Source organism: Barbus barbus, assembly GCF_936440315.1.
Source record: "Barbus barbus genome assembly, chromosome: 12".
Taxonomy (NCBI): domain Eukaryota; kingdom Metazoa; phylum Chordata; class Actinopteri; order Cypriniformes; family Cyprinidae; genus Barbus; species Barbus barbus.
This window is the reverse complement of record NC_136740.1, coordinates 13389837-13414219: the sequence shown is the minus strand read 5'-3', so window position 1 is coordinate 13414219 and position 24383 is coordinate 13389837. Positions and strand designations below refer to the sequence as shown.

General features: G+C 36.9%; 1 protein-coding gene across 2 annotated transcripts in view; it reads right to left on the bottom strand.

Moving 5' to 3' along the window:
- The window catches only part of LOC306878436 (integrin alpha-10-like), a 43870-nt gene that overhangs the window by 3989 nt on the left and 15498 nt on the right, over positions 1-24383 (bottom strand). For both annotated transcript variants that reach the window (XM_079430789.1, XM_079430790.1), the window contains 13 exons: positions 10992-11142; positions 6519-6684; positions 5879-5952; positions 5593-5737; positions 5338-5486; positions 4426-4569; positions 4026-4229; positions 2128-2258; positions 1792-1958; positions 1563-1705; positions 1265-1375; positions 1068-1153; positions 665-806 (listed from right to left, as the gene is read on the bottom strand). In XM_079430789.1, the coding sequence (XP_079286915.1) occupies positions 665-806; positions 1068-1153; positions 1265-1375; positions 1563-1705; positions 1792-1958; positions 2128-2258; positions 4026-4229; positions 4426-4569; positions 5338-5486; positions 5593-5737; positions 5879-5952; positions 6519-6684; positions 10992-11142 (1813 nt within the window). The remainder of the gene's footprint in view (positions 1-664; positions 807-1067; positions 1154-1264; positions 1376-1562; positions 1706-1791; positions 1959-2127; positions 2259-4025; positions 4230-4425; positions 4570-5337; positions 5487-5592; positions 5738-5878; positions 5953-6518; positions 6685-10991; positions 11143-24383) is intronic.

Here is a 24383-nt window from a genome sequence, read left to right as displayed (position 1 = left end):
GCAGAAAGAGAAATAAAGAAGCAAGAAGTGTGATTCATGAAACAGTGGAATATTCTGTACTTTTATATAAATTATGTGTATAAATAAGAATACTTTTCTTTAAATACTTACACTACCATTCTAAAGCTTGGGGACGGTAAGTTTTTTTGTTTTTTTTAAAGAAGTCTAATGCTCATCAAAGCTGCATTTATTTGATCAAAAATTGAAATATTATTGTGAAATATTATTACAATTTAAAATACTTTTTTATATTTTAAAATGAATTTGATTCCTATATGTCAAAGCTGAATATTAAGGAGTCATTACTCCAGTCTTCAGTGTCACATGAACCTTCAGAAATTATTCTAATATGCTGATTTGGTGCTTAAGAAACATTTTTTATTATTATTATCAATATTGAAATTAGTTGTGCTGCTTAATATTTTTGTGGAAACCATTATACATTTTTTTCAGAATTCTTTGATAAATAGAACGTTCAGAAGAACAGCATTTATTTGAAAAATCTGATGTGTATATTTTGTAGACGTAATTGTGACATTTATTAGTAAAGTATCTACTATATTACTCATTTGGCATAAAACAATCAAACTGCCATATTTAACACATGTTGGTGTGTTTGTACTAATATGCTTTAATGTTTTCAGAGGAGAGATTGTGCTGGTACCCGTATACTCAGACTGCTGAAGTGCAGGTTTTTAGAGTAATGAAGAGTGAGACTAGTGTTATAGGCGTTTTCGAGACGGTTTTGTAGCTGCACTTCTACTGCAAGTCGTCGCCGAGGGCTGCGTATAACATACGGTTGCTGCCTGCAAGAACAGATAAGAGCAAGATTGACGTTACATTACCATAACACATGCTATTTCAATCACGGTTTCAGGTTCAGTAGTCACTGAACTGATTAAATCTTTAAAAATGTTACTCTAAATATTTCTATTTTTACTATTAACATAGCACTAGGGGTTAAAGCAACTAGTTCTGCCAATGGTCAACATGTTTGGACTAGTTGTGGATTATTAGGTGTGCTTATTCTAAACATGCCAACAGAAGGAGGACAATTTCTCTGTTACCTAGTTCCAGAAATGTCCATATGGGCCTGTAAAACCAGATCAGTTACACACACATCATCCTCCCCACAGTCTTTGAAGAATGGGATCTAAAGGCAATAAAAGAGATCAAACTTTGCGTTAGCCAGCAGTATGAAGGAAAAAGCCATTAATTTATATTCCTAGTTTTCAAACAAATACATCAGCTGAATAGTACTCACAGACTTCTTGAATGTTGTCGGCCAGCCCTCATCTAGTACTGGGCCGCTCTCTGTGTCATTGATTTTGAAGCGCAAACTGAAGCTGATTGGTCGGATGTAATCAGCTGTATCCTAGATATATAAAGGGAAACAGAAACAGAGAGAAGAACACTTTTCCTTGAAAACAATCAGTAAGTTCCCATGTAGGATAATATACAGTCCGTCGGCCATTAGGGCAAAACAACCCCTTTTTGCGATATCGACCGGTTAAATGTACATTATCCTTTACTTCATTGATTTTTAAGCCGTTTAGACTTACAAAGACGTGAAATGGTAGAGTGTAGCACATGGTCTGCCCTACACGAACAGTGACGCCCATTAGAGTCTGCCGCTGTGAGTTGTAGTCAAACAGAGCACGAGCCAAGATCTTTCTATCATCCAACATGGCCCCCATCTGCATATCTATACAAACAAACAGATGTGGTGGTAGTTTAGGAGGTGCATGTAGTACAGCAAGAAGAAAGCTTTTTGGTTACATGACACTTTACCAAAATATGTGCTATAAGAGCCAGGAGAGTGAGACAGGGCCAGAAAGCAAACTGTGGCGTTAAGACATGCGGAGTCTCGTCCAGCCTTGTGGCAGTTCTTCTGTATCACATTTATGGAGTGTGGCTGGAAGGACAGGCTGACGTTGATCTGCACTATACTGCGTGACCTGTAGAGTACAGAGAGAGGTCAGGAATCAAGCAAAGTTGTTACCACGGGTCATTCAAAACGTGACTTTACTACTGTTTGACACACAATTTAAAGTGACGAATTGTATCTGTGATAGCAGTGTTTAGATGATGCATAAAAACACAAGACTGTAATGAGGCATAGAGTACTTCAGTAGGACGACACTGCCCTGTGCTCCCACAGCAAGATCCAGTAACTCATCCCCATCCAGATCCAGCAGAGCGCTCAGGCTACGGCCAAAATATTGCAGCCCTGCAGAGAGAGAGGAGCCTGGGATACGCTACAAAGAGAAAAAGAGAAGAGCCATCAAAAAGTGGTCACCCAAGTAAAAATTTAATATATTTTAAATACTAAGTATAGTCTCAAAACTATTAACATATTTACTGACTTTTCGCTCGATATAAAAATTATAATTAAACTTTATTTGGAGTACTACTTGTGCACAATGCACATTTCTTAATATTAAACCTAAAATGTGTTTTAATGTCATGATGAGGTCTGTATGATTTTTGAAGAATATCAGTATTTAAATACAAAATATTTAAAGTGTACCTAAAGTATACTTGGAATAGTTGCACTTTAGCACAATCAGATATGCACTACAACAATTAAAGTGCATTAAAGGGATAGTTCACCCAAAAATGAAAATTCAATCATTAATTACTCACCCTCATGTCGTTCTAAACCCGTAAGACCTTTGATCATCTTCGGAACACAAATTAAGATGTTTTTGATGCATTCCGAGAGCTCTCTGACCCTGCATAGACAGCAAGGATCCTTACACGATGAAGGCACTTTGATCTGAACATAAACAACGTATCCGGGTACATACGTTGTTTACGTATGTGATACTCTCCAAAATGGCCCTATAGGGAGATGCGGAGGAGACAAATTATTGAATAATGTCGCTATTTTTGTATTCTTTGCACACAAAAAGTATTCTCGTAGCTTTGTAAAATTATGGTTGAACCACTGATGTTGCATGGACTATTTTAGCCTTGATCGTGTAAGGTGATCCTTGCTGTATGTGGGAGGGTCAGAGAGCTCTCGGAATTCATCAAAAATATCTTAATCCGCAGATGAACAGAGGTCTTACGGGTTTGGCACGACATGATAATGAGTAATTAATGACATAATTTTCATTTTTGGGAACAAAATTAGTTGTTCCAATTTAGCAGATTGTAAGTATACTGAAAGTACAATTGCAGGGTATTTTTATTAAGTACATAAATATGTAAATGTATTTGTAGTATACTTAGAATTAAATTAATGTATTTCAAATACATTTTAGTATATTTATTTTTCACTAGGGCATTAATCACTAGTTTAAAAGTGGTCACTAGTTTTACAGTCAGTTGGGGCCAGTAAGTTTTTTTTTTTAAAGAAATTAATTATTTTATTCAGCAAGGATACATTAATTTGACCAAATTTAGTAAAAACATTAAAGAAAGATTTCGTTTTCAAATAAATGCTGTACTTTTGAACCTTTGTAACTATTCATTAAAAAATCCTGAAAAATATATCACAGTTTACGTAAAAATGCGTTAACATGATAACATGATAATAATACATTTTTCTTGAGCACAAAATCAGCATATTAATGATTTCTGAAGGATCATGTGGCACTGAAGACTGAAGTGCTGCTATAAAATCAGCTATGCCATCACAGGAACAAATTACATTTAAAAAAAAGAAAACAATATTTCACAATATTACTGTGTTTTACCATATTTTTAGATCAAATAAATGCAACCTTGTTGAGCATAAGAGACTTTTTCCAAAAATGGAAAAAAACCTTTAACTCCAAAATTTTGAACAGTAGTGTACATTCTGTGTACAATTTTTTTAGTTCAATATAAAAATCTATTAAAATTACTAATCAACATATTTCTTCATTTTCATCATAGCATATATTTTAATATATTAATATAATATACAGACCTATATTTATTTGACATGTCTTTTTTTTGTGATGTCTACAGATTGTCTGGTCTCAGTGGTCTCACACATGTGGTTGGTTGCACACATGAACTAGTGATATATTTACTTGTTTATACTGAGGTATAATGTAGTATTCGTCGCCGTGGTAGATGTAAAGAGCTCCCTGGTGGTCATCCTCTAGTGGAGCTCCCACGAGCAGGTCAGCATATCCGTCATGGTTTAGGTCAGGGGCTACAGCCATAGCATAACCAAAGCGTGCATCCTGTGTTTTCTTCTGAGAATGTAGTGTACCGTTAGGAGCAAAACCATCCTGGTAGAGAGACAGACAGATAAAGAGTCAGAAAAGAAAATTTTCAGATAAAATGTAATCATACAATTACACATTCATTTACTGAAATGGCATACATTTAAGTCTAGAGGAATATGTTGTTTAGCGTGATAGAATGAATCTATCTCTGTTTCTCACATATACATCACACAAACAGTACTGCCACTGTGGTTCTCACCCCATCCAGACAGTAGACATAGACTTTGCCTGTTTCTTTGTTTCCTGCTCCCAGGAACATGGGAGCAGCTATGAGCAGGATGTCTGTTATTCCGTCCTGATCCACATCCACCACGCACACCTCACTGCCAAAATATGAGCCAATCTGCAGAGAGAATAAAGATGTTAAGCAATCTGAAGGTTCCCATGCTTTTTAACCAATGTGTTTCCATTAGGGAAATAAGCCTATAAATTTGATGTTATGGCTGATAAATTGATCATTGCTGAAAAATATACACTAATTAGTTCAAAAATCAGTCAGTCAGTAAGTATGTACATGCACATAGAGAGAGAGATATATAAATATATATATATGGGGGAAGTCGTGGCCTAATGGTTAGAGAGTCGGACTCGTAATCCAAAAAGGTGCAGGTTCGAGTCTCGGGCCGGCAGGGATTGTAGGTGGGGGGAGTGAATGTACAGTGCTCTCTCCACGCTCAATACCACGACTGAGGTGCCCTTGAGCAAGGCACCGAACCCCCAACTGCTCCGGGTGTGAGTTCACGGTGTGTGTGTGTGTTCACTGTTGTGTGTGTGCACTTTGGATGGGTTAAATGCAGAGCACAAATTCCTGGATTTTGTTCTAAGTATCACTTTGATTTTAGGAGTGGTCTGAGAAAATGAAGCTCGTTTGCTTTTGTTTAATAAGAAAATAAACTCATTAATTGCACGAGAGCAGGAATGTGGTGTGAAAGAAGGACTGAGAGAGGAAAAGCAATACAAAAAATCAGCTGAGAAAAGAAGGATAATGTAAAACTCAAAGAATTGGACATCACACAAGGGTTTGATGGAGATCTCATTTGTGGACCAGAGACAGAGTGTGTGATAGTGGAGGGTGTTAGTATAAATAAATGTAAGAAGGACAAATCTCCACCTGTTCTCCATTTAGGGCTTGTGTAATTAAGACATCGCCTTCAGGGGTGAGGTCAAACAGGATGACCTTTCCTTTGTGCTTGAATCTAGGTGCACCAGCAACATACAACCTCCTCCAGTCACCTACAATCACTGATGACACTGTGTAACCTGCAGAAGTTCACACATCCACATCTTAATAAATAGCTGTAAATGTTAACATACAAACTTAAAGAATTGTTTATTTGATGGTTGGTTTCCCAAAGTAAAATCTTACCTAGGTAGGCTGCGTGATTCTTCAGCTCCAATGGGAACTCTTTCTCGAAGGCCTCTCTTGAGGGCTTGAGCTGCCCTTCTTTGCTCTCCATCAGGACGCCTCCCTCCCAGTCATATGCACCCACCATGCCAAACAAGATGCCATCCTAAAGTATGGTCCAAAATAATATAGCTCATTATGATTGCTTGTTTTATGCCATCTATTATACATACAGCATCTCAGTTTATAATTACAAATATTTAAATAGGTACAACTGCATGTGGACATAAAATACATTGAAACTCACATCCAAAATGTGTGTCGAAAAACCAATCTGAGACATCTCCATGAGAAAGGCACTTTCATTGTATCCCAGGGTCCCTGCAACAGCAGAACTCATTAACATTGCATTATACACTGCAAATGAATACACATACAAGTGCTGCAATCAAATTACAATGCAAATGTCATTTATATCAATAAACCTTTTCTCACTAAAAGGACACATTCAATTTGCACAAAAAAAGACATTTATAATGTTACAAAATATTTCTATTTCAAATAGATGCTATTCTTTTGAACTTTCTATTCATCAGTGATCAGTGATTCATATCAAGTGATATCTTGTTTTTTTTTTTCATGATGTCCATGCATTTTTGGGTAAAATGTTGCTTGTCTTGAAACATACTTATTCCTAAAATAAAAGTTTCATTGGCACTTTATATCTAAAAAGTATCATTCATATTAAATATGAATTTAATAAATATTGCTTGGTCTGACATGTTTTGTATTTGCATACATTTTCAAGTTTGGTTCAAGTGTACAAATATGTTAAAAAACATCATAACCATCCTCAATAAAAGGCAAATCTTATTTTCTGTTCTTTTTAGGTCAAAGAAGCACACTTGCTCTTCAAGGGAAAAAAAATCAGTTTTTCTTTCTCTTACCCTCTAGACTAAATATGCGATCCCCCAATGCATCTACAATGTCATTAAGAGCAGCTTCATCCGTCACATTGAAGAAGTATTTATCATCGGGATCACTGGCAATGTACTTAATCTCATTGATAAAGGTCTCGGGATCTTGCTGTCTGCGGATGTAGTGACCTAATACCTGTGAAAGAGAGAGAGCAAATAGTTTTAAGTAAATTAATCGAAAATGCTGATTCCTCAGGCTTTTGTTCACTAGTCTTGTTTGAGACAATCAGATAGTAGATGAAGAACAACAACAATATAGATTCTCTCATCCAGAGAACCAACACCTCCTCCATTCCATTAGGGTGAATACAGATGATCTGATAGATCAATTAATGATGGGATACAGGACTCAGAGGAAACTCATCCTAGAAACACCTACGCAGAGGAAACAGAGAGAATTTCACTCAGTCACTGGAAAAACAATGGATGGAGAACTGAGGATTTCTTACTAGGTATCATCTGAGACTGGGACGGATTTCGGGTCTCAAAAACAATCAGAGAGCAACTGGAAACTTTCCAAGCATGTTCCCAACTAGTAGCAAGGTAGTCACACACAGGAGGGTATTTTAGTTCATAAGCAATAATTAAGCAATAGAATCTACAATATTCAATCTATTTTAGTTCACATCTGCCATAATTTACAGTGGTAAATGTTGCACATTCCTAGTATCTTGTTCTGAACTCCCACCCACACCCACCATGTTCACATTCCCAGCATCTCTATCCTGTAATGTCTAAAACATATCCTGGCAGCGCCACGCGACCAGTACAGAAATGCATCTGAGGTTGTTTCTCTTCTCTCCCGCGAGTGTTTTACTTTTCCATCCGTTCCCTAGTTCTGTGCAGGATGAAGAGAACGAGAAAGGAGAGAGGGAGAACATAAAACACATCAAAACATGAAAGCTATGCTTTGGCTGGCGGGGCATTAAAACCAGCTGTCATAATTTTATTCCACAGTTGCCCAGAGGAGACGCAGAGAGACATATTACCCAGATGACTCGGCAAATCTGGACACCATTTTGGCACTGTTTGTCTAATAGAGCAAAACATGGGCTCAGTCAGGAGCAGGTTTACACGCTGTCCTCCGTTCCAATGAGTGGAGTACAGTAGAAATGTCAAATCACCCAGAACAGCAGTGAGAGGCAGTTAAAATTGAAAAGTAAATGAAATTCAGATGGTTTGACATTTATTCTGGTCCTTTTTTATTTCTTTGGACACTTTCTTGTGGTTAAGCTTCACTATATAACCAATGGGCTTATATTAAATTTTGTTAGAGATTGCACTGGGGAAAATTTTAAATTGCACCACTCTTTTTGATTATGCGCTGTCAATCTCTGCTGCTTATGGGAAAAACCCAAACAGTACTAACCCTTTACCTGCACCGCCAAACAGTCAGTGTTAAAAGGCTTACTAAATACTGTTATAATCTTAATATAATAATGTTTAATTATATATAATTTAATGTAACATTTGGACCAATCAGACACACAACTATTTGCTATATTTAACAAATAATCTCTTATGCCCCCTCACCTAACCAAAAGGCCAACTATGAGGGTCTATGAAGGTCTTATACACCTAAGAGAGGCAGAACAGGCCTCTGGTTCCATGGCAACCCATTTGATAACACTTGTTTTATTGCTCAAAGGAATGTGGGTAGAGCAACACTCACTTCATATTCCCTTAGGAAAAAGACATTATGCCAAAAAAAATGGACTCTTCTCTAATTAATTCATAGAAAAACCTTTCTTTGAATGAACACACATATCTTCAGGTCATTGTGTATATTATTACTGTTCTTGTATATGTTTTTGTGTATTGTACCCTGTTTTATGCATGCTTATGACTGAACACTAGTTAATATTACCTCATGTATATCATGTTTGGTCTCTATCAATTCGTCTTCGGATGATCTAATTGAGAGTGTATATTATATATGCAACATATAAGTTTTCTAAGAATCTTTAATAGTTTGTATTAAAGATCCTAAGAGGATGTGAGCTAGAACTTTTTCTGGACCCTCTAAGCTTTTGTGCCAGGCCTTGCGGCCTTGTCTTTCCATTTAACCAAAGCTCCTCAGACCTCAGCAGATCTCTTTCTTAGCTCTTTTTCCACTCTCTACCTGGAAGAACATTTCTACCTCAGAACATCTTTGGAATTCATCACTCTTCAACCCGGAAGAACGTGATAGGGCGTCCAAAACCTTGAAACCATTAAGACTTTCATCTGAGACTGCATTCTGGACATTCGTCACGAGCAAATGCATTCAAAGTATTGCACATTTAACTAAACAAAACAGAGGTTATTAGTAGTTATAGACCCCATTATAAATGGCGCTGATGGTTTTACTCAGGTGGTTAAATTACTTTTTCCATAACTGCGTTCTCTGGTTTTCCTGATGGTTTCATCCATCAACTCTCATTAGCCCTTTCCCCATGAATGAGTGATTGTACGTATGTTTGTTAGTTAGACTAGTCTGCGTTAGTGTTTAGTTAATAAAACTCTTGTGCACAAATTACATGAGTTTCTGATTCTGCTTTGCAAATTAATGTCTCTTTACGATTTTTGATCCTTACTACATGCTCTAATGTATTAATACTTAGGAAAGTATTTTCTGTGGCCAAAAAAATATCCTTTCTTAGAGTTGATATGAACTTGCACTGAATGTTCGCTGGACGGACAGATAAATTGATGGCGATTTAATTCTGCTACAGTTATTACTGTCAGCCGATATAAATAATTGTAATTAATCATAATTAATTGTAATTATTTATATACAATTCCCTTTTGAGCTTATAAATTGTTACATTAATATAGAATTGAGGGAATAATAACATAACAACAACCAGTCTTCTTAACTATAACTAAAACTATACATTTTTTTGTTAAGTGAAAAAACCTGAAGTTAAATAAAATAAACATGAAAACTAGAAAATTAGAAAATTAGGAAATGTTGCATTGGAATCTCACTGAAATAAAATAAGTTTAAGATGAAGTACTAAAACTGAAATAAATTAAAGCTAAATAAAATGATCAAAAACAATAAAATGACAAAAGCACAATTTTTCGAAAAAAATACTATAACAGTATATAAATAATAATAAAACAATAGAACAGGTTTAATTTTTATTGGCAGTAGTATTTGTAGTTTCTCAACGTCTATGCTTCTTTGAATAACAAATGTCATAGTTTGTTTTATAGAAAATATAGCCACATCCAGTCATGGTAATGAGAGATCATGGATGGTTTTACCTGAGGTTACCACAGTCTTATTACAAATACCAGAATTAAAATATGCAAGAGCTCTCTCTGAATCCTCCATGAATTAGAACAAGCTATCAGCTTTCCTCCTGTGTAAAATCTGTTCTGTTGGTCTCAGATTATAGGACCAAAAAAAAAAAATAGTTTGCCTTCAGACATTATAAGATATGACTGTAATCATGAATAGCCTGATGAAAGGAAACTATATCTGATGAGGAGTTCATACTCAGTTCCACTGTCAGAATATTTTAAAGGTGAAGGGTGTAACAAAACTTCTGTGCCACTAGAGGCACCAAACAGAAATGCTAAAATAAAGACTGCTTTCAAGTTTCCAAGTTTCAAGCTTAAAATAACCGTCTTCCATTGGTTAGACAGGCAGTTCGACCTACATCAAATTTACTTCATTGGTTGAGCCGACAGGAATACGATGTAAATCCAGCCCTTAGCTCTATATGACATAAGTGTTGATGTCAGCTTTTGGGCACTTTACGCACAAATCTGAATTGTAATAAAACAAATATACTACTTTTTATTTGTACACTATAAAAAAGTTGTAAATACAACAAAGACGATTGAAGTAAGTTTTACAAGAAAATAAAATTTCAGTCTTCCTATTCAAAATGTTTAACTTAATTGAATGTTACTTGCTGTTTCTTTGTAATTATTTGTGAAATTTACTAGCAATTTCAGAGTATAAATTTATATAATTTTATCAAGATACAAGCAACTAGACAGTCTAGTTGGAAAGCCATTTTGTCTACACTGACACCCCAGGCTCTGATAGTGGCAGCTTCACTTTGTATTTTTCTTGCGCTGTTGTGGTTTAGGGTGGCAGTGAAGAAGAGGGGCAGGGTGTCAGTGTCGAGAGGTTTTAGGGTGTGGTTCATTCCTTTGATGGCAAGGAACCCCGTTTAAGTCTATTTCTGAACAGCAATAATGTGGTTATGATTGTTTAAAGAATGAGGGAAGACAGTTTTATCATTCAAACGCAGACAGAGAGCGAGAGATCCGGGTGGAGCTGAGCAGAGACACTGAAAATAGAGCAGTGGCAATTATGGTCAGTTTAAGTGGAGATCTGATATTCAGGCATACACTCTGCTGCTCGCTGGTTTTTTTAGGAGGGGTTGTAGGTTTTTCCAAGGGTCAAGTTTAATTATGGTAGGAATGTGTATTTGTACTTACAGCGATGGCGTATCTGGTGATGTTACGTTTTTCACATTCAGCCAAGGAATCAGGAAGGTCTTCGCCATCATGGGACTCTCCATCTGTCACGACTATCATCACTTTAGTGGCCCCTTCCCTCGCTCCTCTGTCTGGACTAAAGGCCTCAGTGCTAGACATGGGTGAGAAAAAGGAAACAGTTAAACGTCTTAGTGGTTTTTTCATAGATAAAGGCACAATTGATCAAAAGTAAGAGAAAAAAAAAATACAATTAATAATGTTACTACAAGATTTCCAGTAAACACACATCCTTTAACTTTCTATTTATCAAATGATTAAAAGAAATTGTATTACAGTTTTCAGCATATTTGCTTTCAACATTGATAACAATAAGAAATGTTCATTGACCAAATCAACATTTGATTTCTCAAGAATGCCTGCTGAAAATCACAGGAATAAATGATATTTTAAAATATATTTTAAGATAGAAAACATTGTAAAAATAAAATGCCATATGGTTTCATCATTTTGCTAAATAGAAAAATATTATATACATTTTAAGTGTGGCTTAAGTTTTAAGTTTATATTTTTGGGACCCTGTATAATTCCTGTAATTTCAAGACCTGTATCAGTCTGAAAACTGTCCATATTTTGTATTAAAATTCACACAAGCACAAACTAATGCAGATAACTTATACGTTTGAAGCAGCAATTCATGCAGCAGGTTTCTGTGCTGATTGTGTGAGGGTGACATGCATTTTGCAAGATGTCAGTTTTGTGGCACAGCCAGTGTTAGTCAACTTAGTGATTTTCAGGCGGTCGTCCAGACTCTAGCTAAATATAACTATGTGGCTACCCGCAAGAGTGCAGAGTTTAAAAACAACCAGCAGCCTTATGCCTAATCACATCCAGGGAAAGCAGGATAGGAGACGTGAATAACGGTAAATGTACTGTAGTAAGGAAGCAAACAAAAGTGGAAACACAAAAAATAGTAACTTTGAATATACTATCTGTGCTTGAGATGGAATCGAAATCATGTGAGAAAGAAAATCACACTCTAATTTTCCACACAGAGGGACAAAAGGAGAACTGACAAAAGAGTATGGAACTGTTCTGATGTGGTATGTGAAAAATAGAGGGCAGGTTTTAATGATGGATAAGAATGTTTGTTCCATGAAGATATTTATACACAGGATGTTGTGAGGGAGAAAATCTAGAAGGCAAGAACCCCTGTGAAAACAAAGTGTGCATAATTGTATTGAATGTGCACATATACAGTGGGGGAAAAATATTTGATCCCCTACGGATTTTGTACGTTTGCCCTCTGACAAAGAAATGATCAGTCTATAATTTTAATGGTTGGTTTATTTGAACAGTGAGAGATCCAGAAAAATGCATTTCAAAAAAGTTATAAATTGATTTTCATTTTAATGAGTAAAACAAGTATTTGACCCCTTCGCAAAACATGAATTAGTATTTGGTGGCAAAACCTTTGTTGGCAATCACAGAGGTCAGACGTTTCTTGTAGTTGGCCACCAGGTTTGCACACATCTCAGGAGGGATTTTGTCCCACTCCTCTTTGCATCCTCACCAAGTTATTAAGGTTTCGAGGCTGACGTTTGGCAACTCGAACCTTCCGTTCCCTCCACAGATTTTCTATGCGATTAAGGTCTGGAGACTGGCTAGGCCACTCCAGGACCTTAATGTGCTTCTTCTTGAGCCACTCCTTTGTTGCCTTGGCCTTGTGTTTTGGGTCATTGTCATGCTGGAATACCCATCCACGACCCATTTTCAATGCCCTGCCCCTGACGGTACATGGCCCCGTCCATCGTCCCTTTGATGCAGTGCAGTTGTCCTGTCCCCTTAGCAGAAAAACAGCCCCAAAGCATAATGTTTTCACCCCATGTTTGACAGTGGGGATGGTGTTCTTGGGGTCATAGGCAGCAGTCCTCCTCCTCCAAACACGGCGAGTTGAGTTGATGCCAAAGAGCTTGATTTTGGTCTCATCTGACCACAACACTTTCACCCATCTGAATCATTCAGATGTTCACTGGCAAACTTCAGACGGGCATGTACATGTGCTTTCTTGAGCAGGGGGACCTTGCAAGTGCTGCAGGATTTCAGTCCTTCACGGCGTAGTGTGTTACCAATTGTTTTCTTGGTGACTATGTTCCCAGCTGCCTTGAGATCATTGACAAGATCCTCCCAGTTCTGGACTGATTCCTCACCGTTCTCATGATCATTGAAACTCCATGAGGTGAGATCTTGCATGGAGCCCCGGACCGAGGGAGATTGTTATTTTGCGTTTCTTCCATTTGCGAATTATTGCACCAACTGTTGTCACCTTCTCACCAAGCTGCCTGGCGATGGTCTTGTAGCCCATTTCAGCCTTTTGTAGGTCACAATCTTGTCCCTGACATTCTTGGACAGCTCTTTGGTCTTGGCCATGGTGGAGAGTTTGGAATCTGATTGATTGATTGCTTCTATGTGTGTGTGTGTGTCAAATTAAAAATTATACTTTAAGTACTTGATTGAAATTTTAACTACATTTAAAGTTAATATATTTTGCTAAATTGCAAATTCATCATTACAAATCTGTAATTACAAATATTTTTAAATACATGACATACATGGCTTCAACATTAAAGTATATTTTAGTTTACCATAAATGCTTGTTCATACTTTTGACAGTACAGTCAAATTAATTATGAAATTACATATTAAGGTGTAATTAAGTAGGTCAAAAAGCTTTTAAATTCAACTAACTGCATTTAATATAAATTTAAACAATAATGTATTTTCATTTGTAAAAACCTGATTCCAAAAAAGTTGGGACACTGTACAAATTACGAATAAAAAAGGAATGCAATAATTTACAAATCTCATAAACTTATATTTTATTCACAATAGAATATAGATAACATATCAAATGTTGAAAGTGGGACATTTTGAAATGTCATGCCAAACATTGGCTCATTTTGGATTTCATGAGAGCTACACATTCCAAAAAAGTTGGGACAGGTAGCAATAAGAGGCCGGAAAAGCTGGAGGACCAATTTGCAACTTATTAGGTCAATTGGCAACATGATTGGGTATAAAAAGAGCCTCTGAGAGTGGCAGTGTCTCTCAGAAGTCAAGATGGCAAGAGGATCACCAATTCCCCCAATGCTGCGGCGAAAAATAGTGGAGCAATATCAGAAAGGAGTTTCTCAGAGAAAAATTGCAAAGAGTTTGAAGTTATCATCATCTACAGTGCATAATATCATCCAAAGATTCAGAAAATCTGGAACAATCTCTGTGCGTAAGGGTCAAGGCCGGAAAACCATACTGGATGCCCGTGATCTTCGGGCCCTTAGACGGCACTGCATCACATACAGGAATGCTACTGTAATGGAAATCACAACATGGGCTCAGGAATACTTCCAGAAAACATTGTCGGTGAACACAATCCACCGTGCCCTTCGCCGTTGCCGGCTAAAACTCTATAGGTCAAAAAAGAAGCCATATCTAAACATGATCCAGAAGCGCAGGCGTTTTCTCTGGGCCAAGGCTTATTTAAAATGGACTGTGGCAAAGTGGAAAACTGTTCTGTAGTCAGACGAATCTAAATTTGAAGTTCTTTTTGGAAAATTGGGACGCCAAGTCATACGGACTAAAGAGGACAAGGACAACCCAAGTTGTTATCAGCGCTCAGTTCAGAAGCCTGCATCTCTGATGGTATGGGGTTGCATGAGTGCGTGTGGCATGGGCAGCTTACACATCTGGAAAGGCACCATCAATGCTGAAAGGTATATCCAAGTTCTAGAACAACATATGCTCCCATCCAGACGTTGTCTCTTTCAGGGAAGACCTTGCATTTTCCAACATGACAATGCCAGACCACATACTGCATCAATTACAACATCATGGCTGCGTAGAAGGAGGATCCGGGTACTAAAATGGCCAGCCTGCAGTCCAGATCTTTCACCCATAGAAAACATTTGGCTCATCATAAAGAGGAAGATGCGACAAAGAAGACCTAAGACAGTTGAGCAACTAGAAGCCTGTATTAGACAAGAATGGGACAACATTCCTATTCCTAAACTTGAGCAACTTGTCTCCTCAGTCCCCAGACGTTTGCAGACTGTTATAAAAAGAAGAGAGGATGCCACACAGTGGTAAACATGACCTTGTCCCAACTTTTTTGAGATGTGTTGATGCCATGAAATTTAAAATAAACGTATTTTTCCCTTAAAATTATACATTTTCTCAGTTTAAACATTTGATATGTCATCTATGTTATATTCTGAATAAAATATTGAAATTTGAAACTTCCACATTAGACGGTGGGCCGAGGGTCCGTATCTGCTTTACTTTTCGAAATGGATGATCCCCATGGAGGGAGAACCTGGATTTGTAAAGTTGGGACGGTTGTTTTATTCTCAACGATATGAAAAGTGTTGCCACTCCCATTTATTGCACATTTTCCCAGAAATCATAATGCACGAACCGTAAATTTGCAGGCAAACGCGGTTGCCTACTATATCAGTTGAGCCAATAGCGCGGCAAGATACTGACATGGGATTATTATTAACCAATCAGATGTAGTTTATTTAGAACAGCTGTTACACGTCACAGATGATTTAGCTATCAAACATGAGCAGCAGCAGCGCATTGATCATCGTCAAGGACATTCTTTGTGTGATTGTAAGTATTCATTTAATTATAATATATCTATATAAAATGTTTGTTTTGTACACCGTGTTGTTCAAACATGTGTAAGCGTCTCGTTAGTGTCGTTTTAAGTTGGGTAACGTTTCAGCTGGCGAACTAGTAGTAGCCAGAGCCGTCGTAGAATAACATATTTATCGGCTCTGGCAGTAGCTAGCATCATGCGATTACATATTTGATTTGGTGTAAACATTCCATTCTAACGGTAATACTTCGTCCAACTCACATAGACTACAGCTCCACTGTATGTTGGCGGATAATTACCTCAGACCGTTTTGCAAACGTTCGCCAAAAACTCAAGGCAAACATGAACCTGTTGATGTTTTAAGACAGTTAGAACTGTATGTAATAGAAATAAGATTATAACTATCAAATAACATAAACTGCATGTAAAAGACACAAGATTATAAGTATAACTATCAAAGAACATGGGCTATCAAAGAGAGCTGAGTTATAATGTACATAAACATGTCATACAGATTTACTTCTGCAGGAGTAGCCAACACACAAACACACCACTCCCCACATGTGTACATGCATACACGCATGTGCCCTAGTCATCTTCAAGTGACTTATTGTCACAGTTTACACACTGACAGAGGTTTGTACATGGCAGCTCATGCAGTTTACATGTGCATCTACCCTTAACACAATTAGTTTTTTTTTACATGAGCAGTGCACAAGTTCCAGTATGGCCTCTGGAGCTGGCGGAAGTGTCATCCAGTCCACTCCGTAGAAATCTCCTAACATCTTCCAGCCATGATTTACAGGAGGAGGAATGTCTGGCATGCAGGGGAAAACTTATGCTCCATATATTGGTTCCACCTATTCCCTTAACATGGGTAATAAACCAGTTTCACAGCGTTCAGGTGCCCGGCCTTGTTAATGATGCCATAATTCGAAGGGTAAATTTTTGCAGGGTGTTTTTATTATATTACTGTTAATTGTATTTATCTATATTAAGTTGGCTTGAAGTTTCTATATCTTTTCTAACTGGTTGGACTTAGTTTTCCTAAAAATGACGACTAAAACTCTGGAAAATCCCATTGACTTCCATCGCAGAATGTTCAAATTGAGCCAAGGCTACGGTGGCCCAGTAGTGCCCAACACAAACTCAAATCTAAACTCGCTGAGGTCTTACACTCAATTAAACTTCCTTCCTTCCTTCATATCTATCTTTTTTCTATCTATATTTCTTTCTAACCTTTCTTTCTATATTTCTTTCTAACCTTTATTTTTTATCTATTCTTTTTTTCTTTCCACCTAATTTATTTTATTTTTATTTTTTTTGACCCATATATCGAACTGTATTGCCTTCACTTTCGGGCTAGGCCTTTTCAAGCCAACTTAAAAGTTTGCCAACAAATTTCATCTAGTTTTTTGTACTAATCTTATATTGTTACTGCAACTACACTGCGCACATCTGTATATGTTGTTCATACTGTATATCTATTCTGCTCTTATATATAATATATTTAATTTGTATTACTGTAACCTATACTACTTTCTTAACTGTATACTACTGTCCATACTGCACTGTACAGTACAGGTCAAAAGTTTGGAAACATTACTATTTTTAATGTTTTTGAAAGAAGTCTCTTCTGCTCATCAAGCCTGCATTTATTTGATCAAAAATACAGAACAAAAACAGTAATATTGTGAAATATTATTACAACTTAAAATAATGGTTTTCTATTTTTATAATATAAAAATAAAATATTTAAAATATCATTTATTTCTGTGATGCAAAGCTGAATTTTCAGCATCATTACTCCAGTCTTCAGTGTCACATGTGACATCCAGTCTATCACATGATCCTTTAGAAATCATTCTAATATTCTGATTTATTGTGAGTGTTGGAAACCGTTCTGCTGCCTAATATATTTGATGAATAAAAGGTTAAAAAGAACTGCATTTGTTCAAAATAAAATATTTTCTTATAATATAAATCTTCTTTACTATCACTTTTTATCAATTTAACACATCCTTGCTGAATAAAAGTATTGATTTTATTTAAAAAAAGAAAAAAATTACTGACCAGTAGTGTATATTGTAGTTACAAAATATTTCTATTTTAAAAACATAGCTTCTTTTTTTTTTTTTTACTTTTTATTCATCAAAGTATCCTAAAAAAGTATCACGTTATGAAAAAATATTAAGCAGCAGAACTGTTTCCAACTTTGATAATGAATCATATTAGAATGATTTCTAAATGATCATGTGATAATGATCCTAAAAATTCAGCTTTGTGTCACAGAAATAAATGATAATTTAAAGTATAATAAATTGAAAATCAATTATTTTAAATTGTAACAATATATAACAATATTAAATTTTTTCTGTATTTTTGATCAATTATAACAATTTATTAAAAATAGTAATGTTTCCAAACTTTTGACCTGTACTGTATGTCTAATACTGCACCGCCTGTCTATACAATATAATACCAACCTTCCTTTGCAGTTTCTTCAACTAATACTGCCTTCTCTCTTCTCCTTTGTGCTCGTTTTATCTTCGTGATATTTGTGAAATGGCTGTAGCACTCCCTGTGTTAGCTGGTTTGACTAACTGGTTTGTAGGTTCCTGGCTTTGTAACTTGTATGCCTGTACTGCCTCTTCTGCAATGATACCTTCTCTGCCCTCAAGGTCTTTCCACAGAAACACTGATTTAATAAATTTCTCCCAACTTATGTCTGTGAAGGGAATGGTGGGTCCACCACTTCCCTCAAATAAATATATGCATACAGCACTTCATGTTTTGCCATTTCTTCCAAGTAAACATGGGCGGGAAAAAGAGTTGTCTGTCTCGTTTTTTCATGACGTTGTGTTTCCAAGCAAGCCATTATGTCAAATGTGTTAAATCAGAAGGGTATATTTATTAAAGATTACAAAGAAATGACAGGACATCGTCTGACAAAAGGTGGTTACATAAAATAAAAATAGTACAAATGGATAACGTTACTTCTACATTCTCATTTTGTCAAACTGAATATGTAGCAAAATTAGGTAAAATAGTTCTTATCTTAAATAGAATAATCTGAAATCCTGGGCGCGAAGCGCGCCAGTGTGTCGCGTCACCAACACCGACACTTTCCACGCACGCTATTGGATGAAGGCAACAAATACGTCATGCAGGTCGGACCCCGCACGTAGCTGCTTGCTCTATTCGCCGGGAAAATAACCTGGAAAAAGTTACCGATATTATAGTAATGGACAAGGTGTGTGAGTGGCAACAATTTTTATTTGCTTTGTTGAAAAGCGTAGCGGTTACATATAAAAAACTGGGTTATCCCTCACCACAGATCGTTTGAAAACACGAAATCTCCCCTCGGCCCACCGTCTACATCATTGCATTCTGTTTTTATTCACAATTTGTACAGTGTCCCAACTTTTTTGGAATCGGGTTTGTAAATAACATGCTACTAAGAGTCATTACATTCAAAACATTACATTCAATTCGCACTTCAGAATATGCTTAAACCATCCTTCTAGTAAGAGCATCTTTTTAAACTGTCTTTCTAGTAAAAGCATGCTAAAGTGTATTACTTTTGAAAGCAAGTAAGAATGCAAGAAAGACAGAAAGAAAGAAAAAAAAAAGTAGCAGGGAAAGTGATTTGAGCAAATAAGTCTGTTAATTGCTGGGGCTGTTGTTATTTAAAGGCTGCTGTGCTTTATTGAGTGCTACATCTGGACTTATGTGGTTTTTAACTCACACTCTCTTTCATTTTACTATGAGTTTGAATTAATTACTATACTTGAATTCTCTCACGTTCGTGTGTGTGTGTGTGTGTGTGAATGTACTGAATGAACATGGTCATTTGTGTTTGAACAGCTGCACAAGTGAAGGCCCCGTCTACTGGATGGTAACCACACCTGCAGCTCTGCTGAGCCAGCTCTCCTTCTCTCTCCATCAGCAAACCTACATGTTATGACAACCTTCCCCACCTTAGCCAACTACTGCTATCACTTCATCAACCGTGAGAGAGTGTGTCTGTCCAGTGTGTGCCTTACAGAGAGTGGAAAGTCTTAAATGAGTCTTTAATTGTGTAGAAACACAAAGAAACACACCACAAAGAGATAAAAAAAACTCTCACACAGAAAGAGAGCCGAAGAACCTGGTATAAACAAAAAAAGGTCCATGAATTCTGTGCAAGACAAAATGAAGGATTGTGTTTAGCACTGACAGAGATTTTAGACTAGATTCCTGAACATCCATGTTACAGTTTCAGTGTTAAATACTCATTGTAAGTCATTAAGTTGTAAGCTGTGTATTTTATTCACTAAAACAAAACAGCTTACAAAATTCATTAGTTCTGGGTTTAAACTGCATTGGTTGTGTTCCAAGTTTTTGATTCACTAAAAAGAACTGGTTCATAAGAGTCATTCAATCTGGAATCAGACTACACTGAAAAATTAATAAACAGCTTGAATATTCGATTTCTACACCTCAGCTGGAATTAAACACCCCTTTCTGCTGATTGGTCAGCCGAAGATCAAACCGTACCGTCATCAGTTCTTCCGCAGTATCACCAGGGGTGCAAACTCATCAGGAGTGAAAAAGGTGACAAACTAAAAATGTTAGACACTGCAAAAAATGCTTTTCTTACATTTTTTGTCTTGTTTCCAGTTCAAATATCTAATAATAAATAAATAAATAATAATAATAATACTAATAAATTCTTAAATCAAATCTTTTTTTTTTTTTTCAAAAAGTCAAAAATCTAAATAATCTTGTTTTCGGTTTGAAATAAGGTTATTTGCTTACCCCATTTGCAGATTATTTAACTTAATTTTGACTTTTTTTTTCCTTTTCTGAAAACAAGACAATTTTTACTTTAGAAAATGCTTCTTGATTTAAGAATTTTTAGATATATTTGGACTAGAAACAAGACATAAAATGTAAGAAAAGCATTTTTTGCAGTGCACCATTCAAGGATAAACACCTTTATATGATTAAAAGACGTTTGAGCGACAACTACGGTCTACAATCAACAAGGATTGTTCTTAAGATGTTACATGAACTTAGTCAGGAGAAATAAACCACTGTAAATCTTCATTTCAGCACTTTTCAATTTTTGAAGCAGCTGACGAGCTAAACGCGAGATGTTTCTCCGTCTTGAAACAGGCTGTTACAAGCTGACACCTAGCTATGGTTTAGCGCTGCCTGACTTGAGCCGAGTGATCCTAATATTCCGAAACATTAAACGGTATGTTTTACTTGTAGGTCAAACAGTTCTCAAATCGACTTTATGTCAGAGTAATAGCTTACTGATATGTGAGATAAATGTTAAGGTAGAGATTGAGGAGCATTTTTTGCAAAGGGTAGCGAACTAATGTAGCGATTACGTAACTTACAATCTTCATAGCTCTCGCAACAGCAGCCTCACGCAAAACAAAACAAACAAGAAACAGCAGCCTCACTGTAATCACCATTTAAACTGGAACACCATAATTTACAGCAGATACAAATGCATTACGTCCGCCATATGGACAGTTGCCTGCAGCGTCTAAAAGTTAGGCTTCAGGAGTGAGATTGGTTGGATGAGGGAAAGAACATTAAGGTAAGCCAATCAGAGGCAGAGTAGGGCGGGTCCATTCCTTTGCCAACAGGGGAAAAAAAACGCTACAGGTGACGTGACACAGATGACTCGCAGATACGACGCAGACTACAACCCCCCCTTAATTTAGTTTTTCGTTACAAATCTACACGATTCATGTGAATGACCTATTTCAGAGTGAAAACGACAAATTTCGCCGAAAGGTGACAAGTTTGCACCCCTGTGTCAGGCTTGTGGACTGTTGTGTGTGTGTTTTGCTCCCCATGTGTTCCCGGTGACACAGTTTTTCCCTCATGTTGATTGTGTTAATTTGCTCCAGGTGTGTCTCGTCGTCTTCCCCAATTACCCTATGTTTAAAAGCCCCAGTCCTTCTGTGTATGTTTGTCGGTTCTAAACGTCATTCCCTATGTTCCTGTGCCTTCTCTGCTCCATGTTGGACTATTAAAGCCTCTCTTTTGAAGTACTCCTCGCTCCCTCGTTCCTTGCTCCGTGCTCCCTGGCAGAGTGTGACACCCTGATCACACAGCAGAATAATAGTCCTCCGCTGCTGCAGTTGTACGGATTCTTAACGCATTTGTTGCAACTACATTTCATCTTTTTTCATTAAACAAACAGCCTAATGGATAGCTCGACACTCGTACTGGGGCAGAGTCTAGACAGGGCTTTCTTCTGTGTAGATCAGTGGTTCTTAAAGTGACAGGGGGAACGCAAATTTTTGCTATAGCCTTATTTTTAGACTGTAAAGTCGCTTTTTTATCATGATACATAGGCTGTTTGTGCATATTTAAGATCTGTAAAGTATAGGTCAGGGGTCAGCAAGTAAGTTTGGCATCAGGCCAAAAAACAATTTCACCACTAGATGGCGGGCCAAAATATCATCAAAGGATAATTTAAGATATTAATTGATGAAAAATGCAACCAGAATTGCCTGTGACTGACTGTTCCAGTGTATTTTGTAACTGGTAGTGAGTTGTTACTCTGTGTAAAATCCTGCGACAGTCATTAACAAAAAGCCACATTTGTGTGGCGGTGTCCGATCAGAGTATGTGAGCGGAGTGGAGCGTCAACAATTTCCCCTCCGCGCTCCAAGCATTTAATAATCACTCCACTCCCACACTGCTCCGCGTCTAAAGTATTTCACTATGTTTAAAATATCACAGTTCTATGGAAGTTTATATCTCAGAATTATAACTTTTTAACTCGCAAGTGCAAGTTTATATCATGCAATTCTGAGAGAAAAAAGTCAGCTGTCAGCTGAAAATATTCAGAAGGAACAAAAAAATTCCTTGAGAAATATAACTTCCCGCTCATATCCACTACAGTCATTATAGCCTTCACATTCTTTCTGATTTGAGTGATCCTTTTCTATCTAGCTAGCTAAATATGTTTAACATGTGAATTCTTGCTAAATATGCAGTTATATTATGGGTTGTTGGTATGAATTTTACTTGTGATGGAGCAGTGGTGGAGCACTCTTGGAGCGAGTGAAAACCACGACGCTACGACTTTTAAAAAATCCGCTCCTCGCTCCATTCAAAATCACACCGCTCCACTCGCGCTCCGCTCCCATACTCTGATTGTGAGTAACTGTTGCAGTCATGACAGATTTATTTCAGAACCAGGCGCTATCAAAATAATCTGGCTACAGGCGTGGGCCAGATATTATTGCTGGCGGGCCACTTTTGGCCCGCGGGCCACCTGTTGCCGACCACTGCTATAGGTCTATATATACCCAAGCCAATTTATTATTCTTTCCTTTTTGTCTTAGTGTTTAAAATATTTATTTTGAAACTAACTAATTAATTAATTACCCCGGTATGAGTTGAGTCTAGCTATTCATTAGTCTGTATGTTTGATGAAAAAAGATGAAATATAGTTGCAATAAATTAAGTTAAGAATCCGTACAACTGCAGCAGCGGAGGACTATTATTCTGCTGCGTGAAAACGGGAAGAACTGATGACAGCACGGTTTGATCTTCGGCTGACCAATCAGCAGAAAAGGTCATTTAATTCCTGCCCATATGTAGAAATCGAATATTCAAGCTGTTTATTCATTTTTCTATCCCTGAACGAAAAATGAAAATTTAAGCTGAATTCTTAAAAAACGAAAAAAGGAGGCGTTTTCTCATTTTTCTATTCTCAATATTAAATCAAAAAACAAATGAACAAATGATACACGGATTCTGGTTAGACTGTACTTGTATGTCGTCGATTCACTAAAAAGAACCGACTCATGAAAGTTATTTATTCAGGAATCAAACTACACTGATTGCACTGTTTGTTTTTGATTCACTAAAATATCTGACTCACTAACATTATTTGTTCAGGAATCAGACTACACTAGTCATGCAATGTGTTTTTTTGTTTGCTAAAAAACAGTGACTCATGGGAATTATTTGTTCACGTTGTAGATTCAATAGCGGTGTTGTCATTTGGTTCCACAATTTTTGTGGAAATTTTGAAAGATTTCTTGGTTTCCAATCCTATTAAAATGCTAATGCAATATTCCCATGGCAATAAATGTATTGAGTACAGAGTTCTGTGTTATTAATTAATTTAAATATTCAAGTGAAATTCTGTTTTCCTTGATATGGCCCTTTTAAAATGCATAGCTTGACTAGACTGGATTGTTCAGATCTCATTTTCAGACAGTAGAAAGTTCCTTCCCAGCAGTCACTGAAAATCTGAGATGAGTTTCATTTTGTGAGCCTTTGCTTTTGTGGTCAGCCAGTGCCAGCTATGGTTAGTATTCTATATGTGTGTGTATATGTGTGTGTTGGAGGGATTCGGTATTGGGATACCAATAAAGAAGAATGACAGAAGCAGACATTACAGGAATGGAGAGAGTGTGAATGGGACTCAGAGTGCAACGAATAGGAATCTCTTTAAACAACTCTTTGCTCGTACATGAGAGTCTCAGGGGAAGGAATGGAATTACAGTTCTGAGGAGCCACCTTTAAAAACATCAACAAAAAAACAAAGGCACTATTGACCAGATAGACTAAACTATGCTACATACTTTACATTATCTCTGGATGTGGTGGGGGATCATGGAAAGGTCAGAATGTACATAACGCAATACCTTTCATAAAGGAATATGAGAGAGGGCCGTGCTACATTTGTTTTGAATGAGCAGTGGGTCACC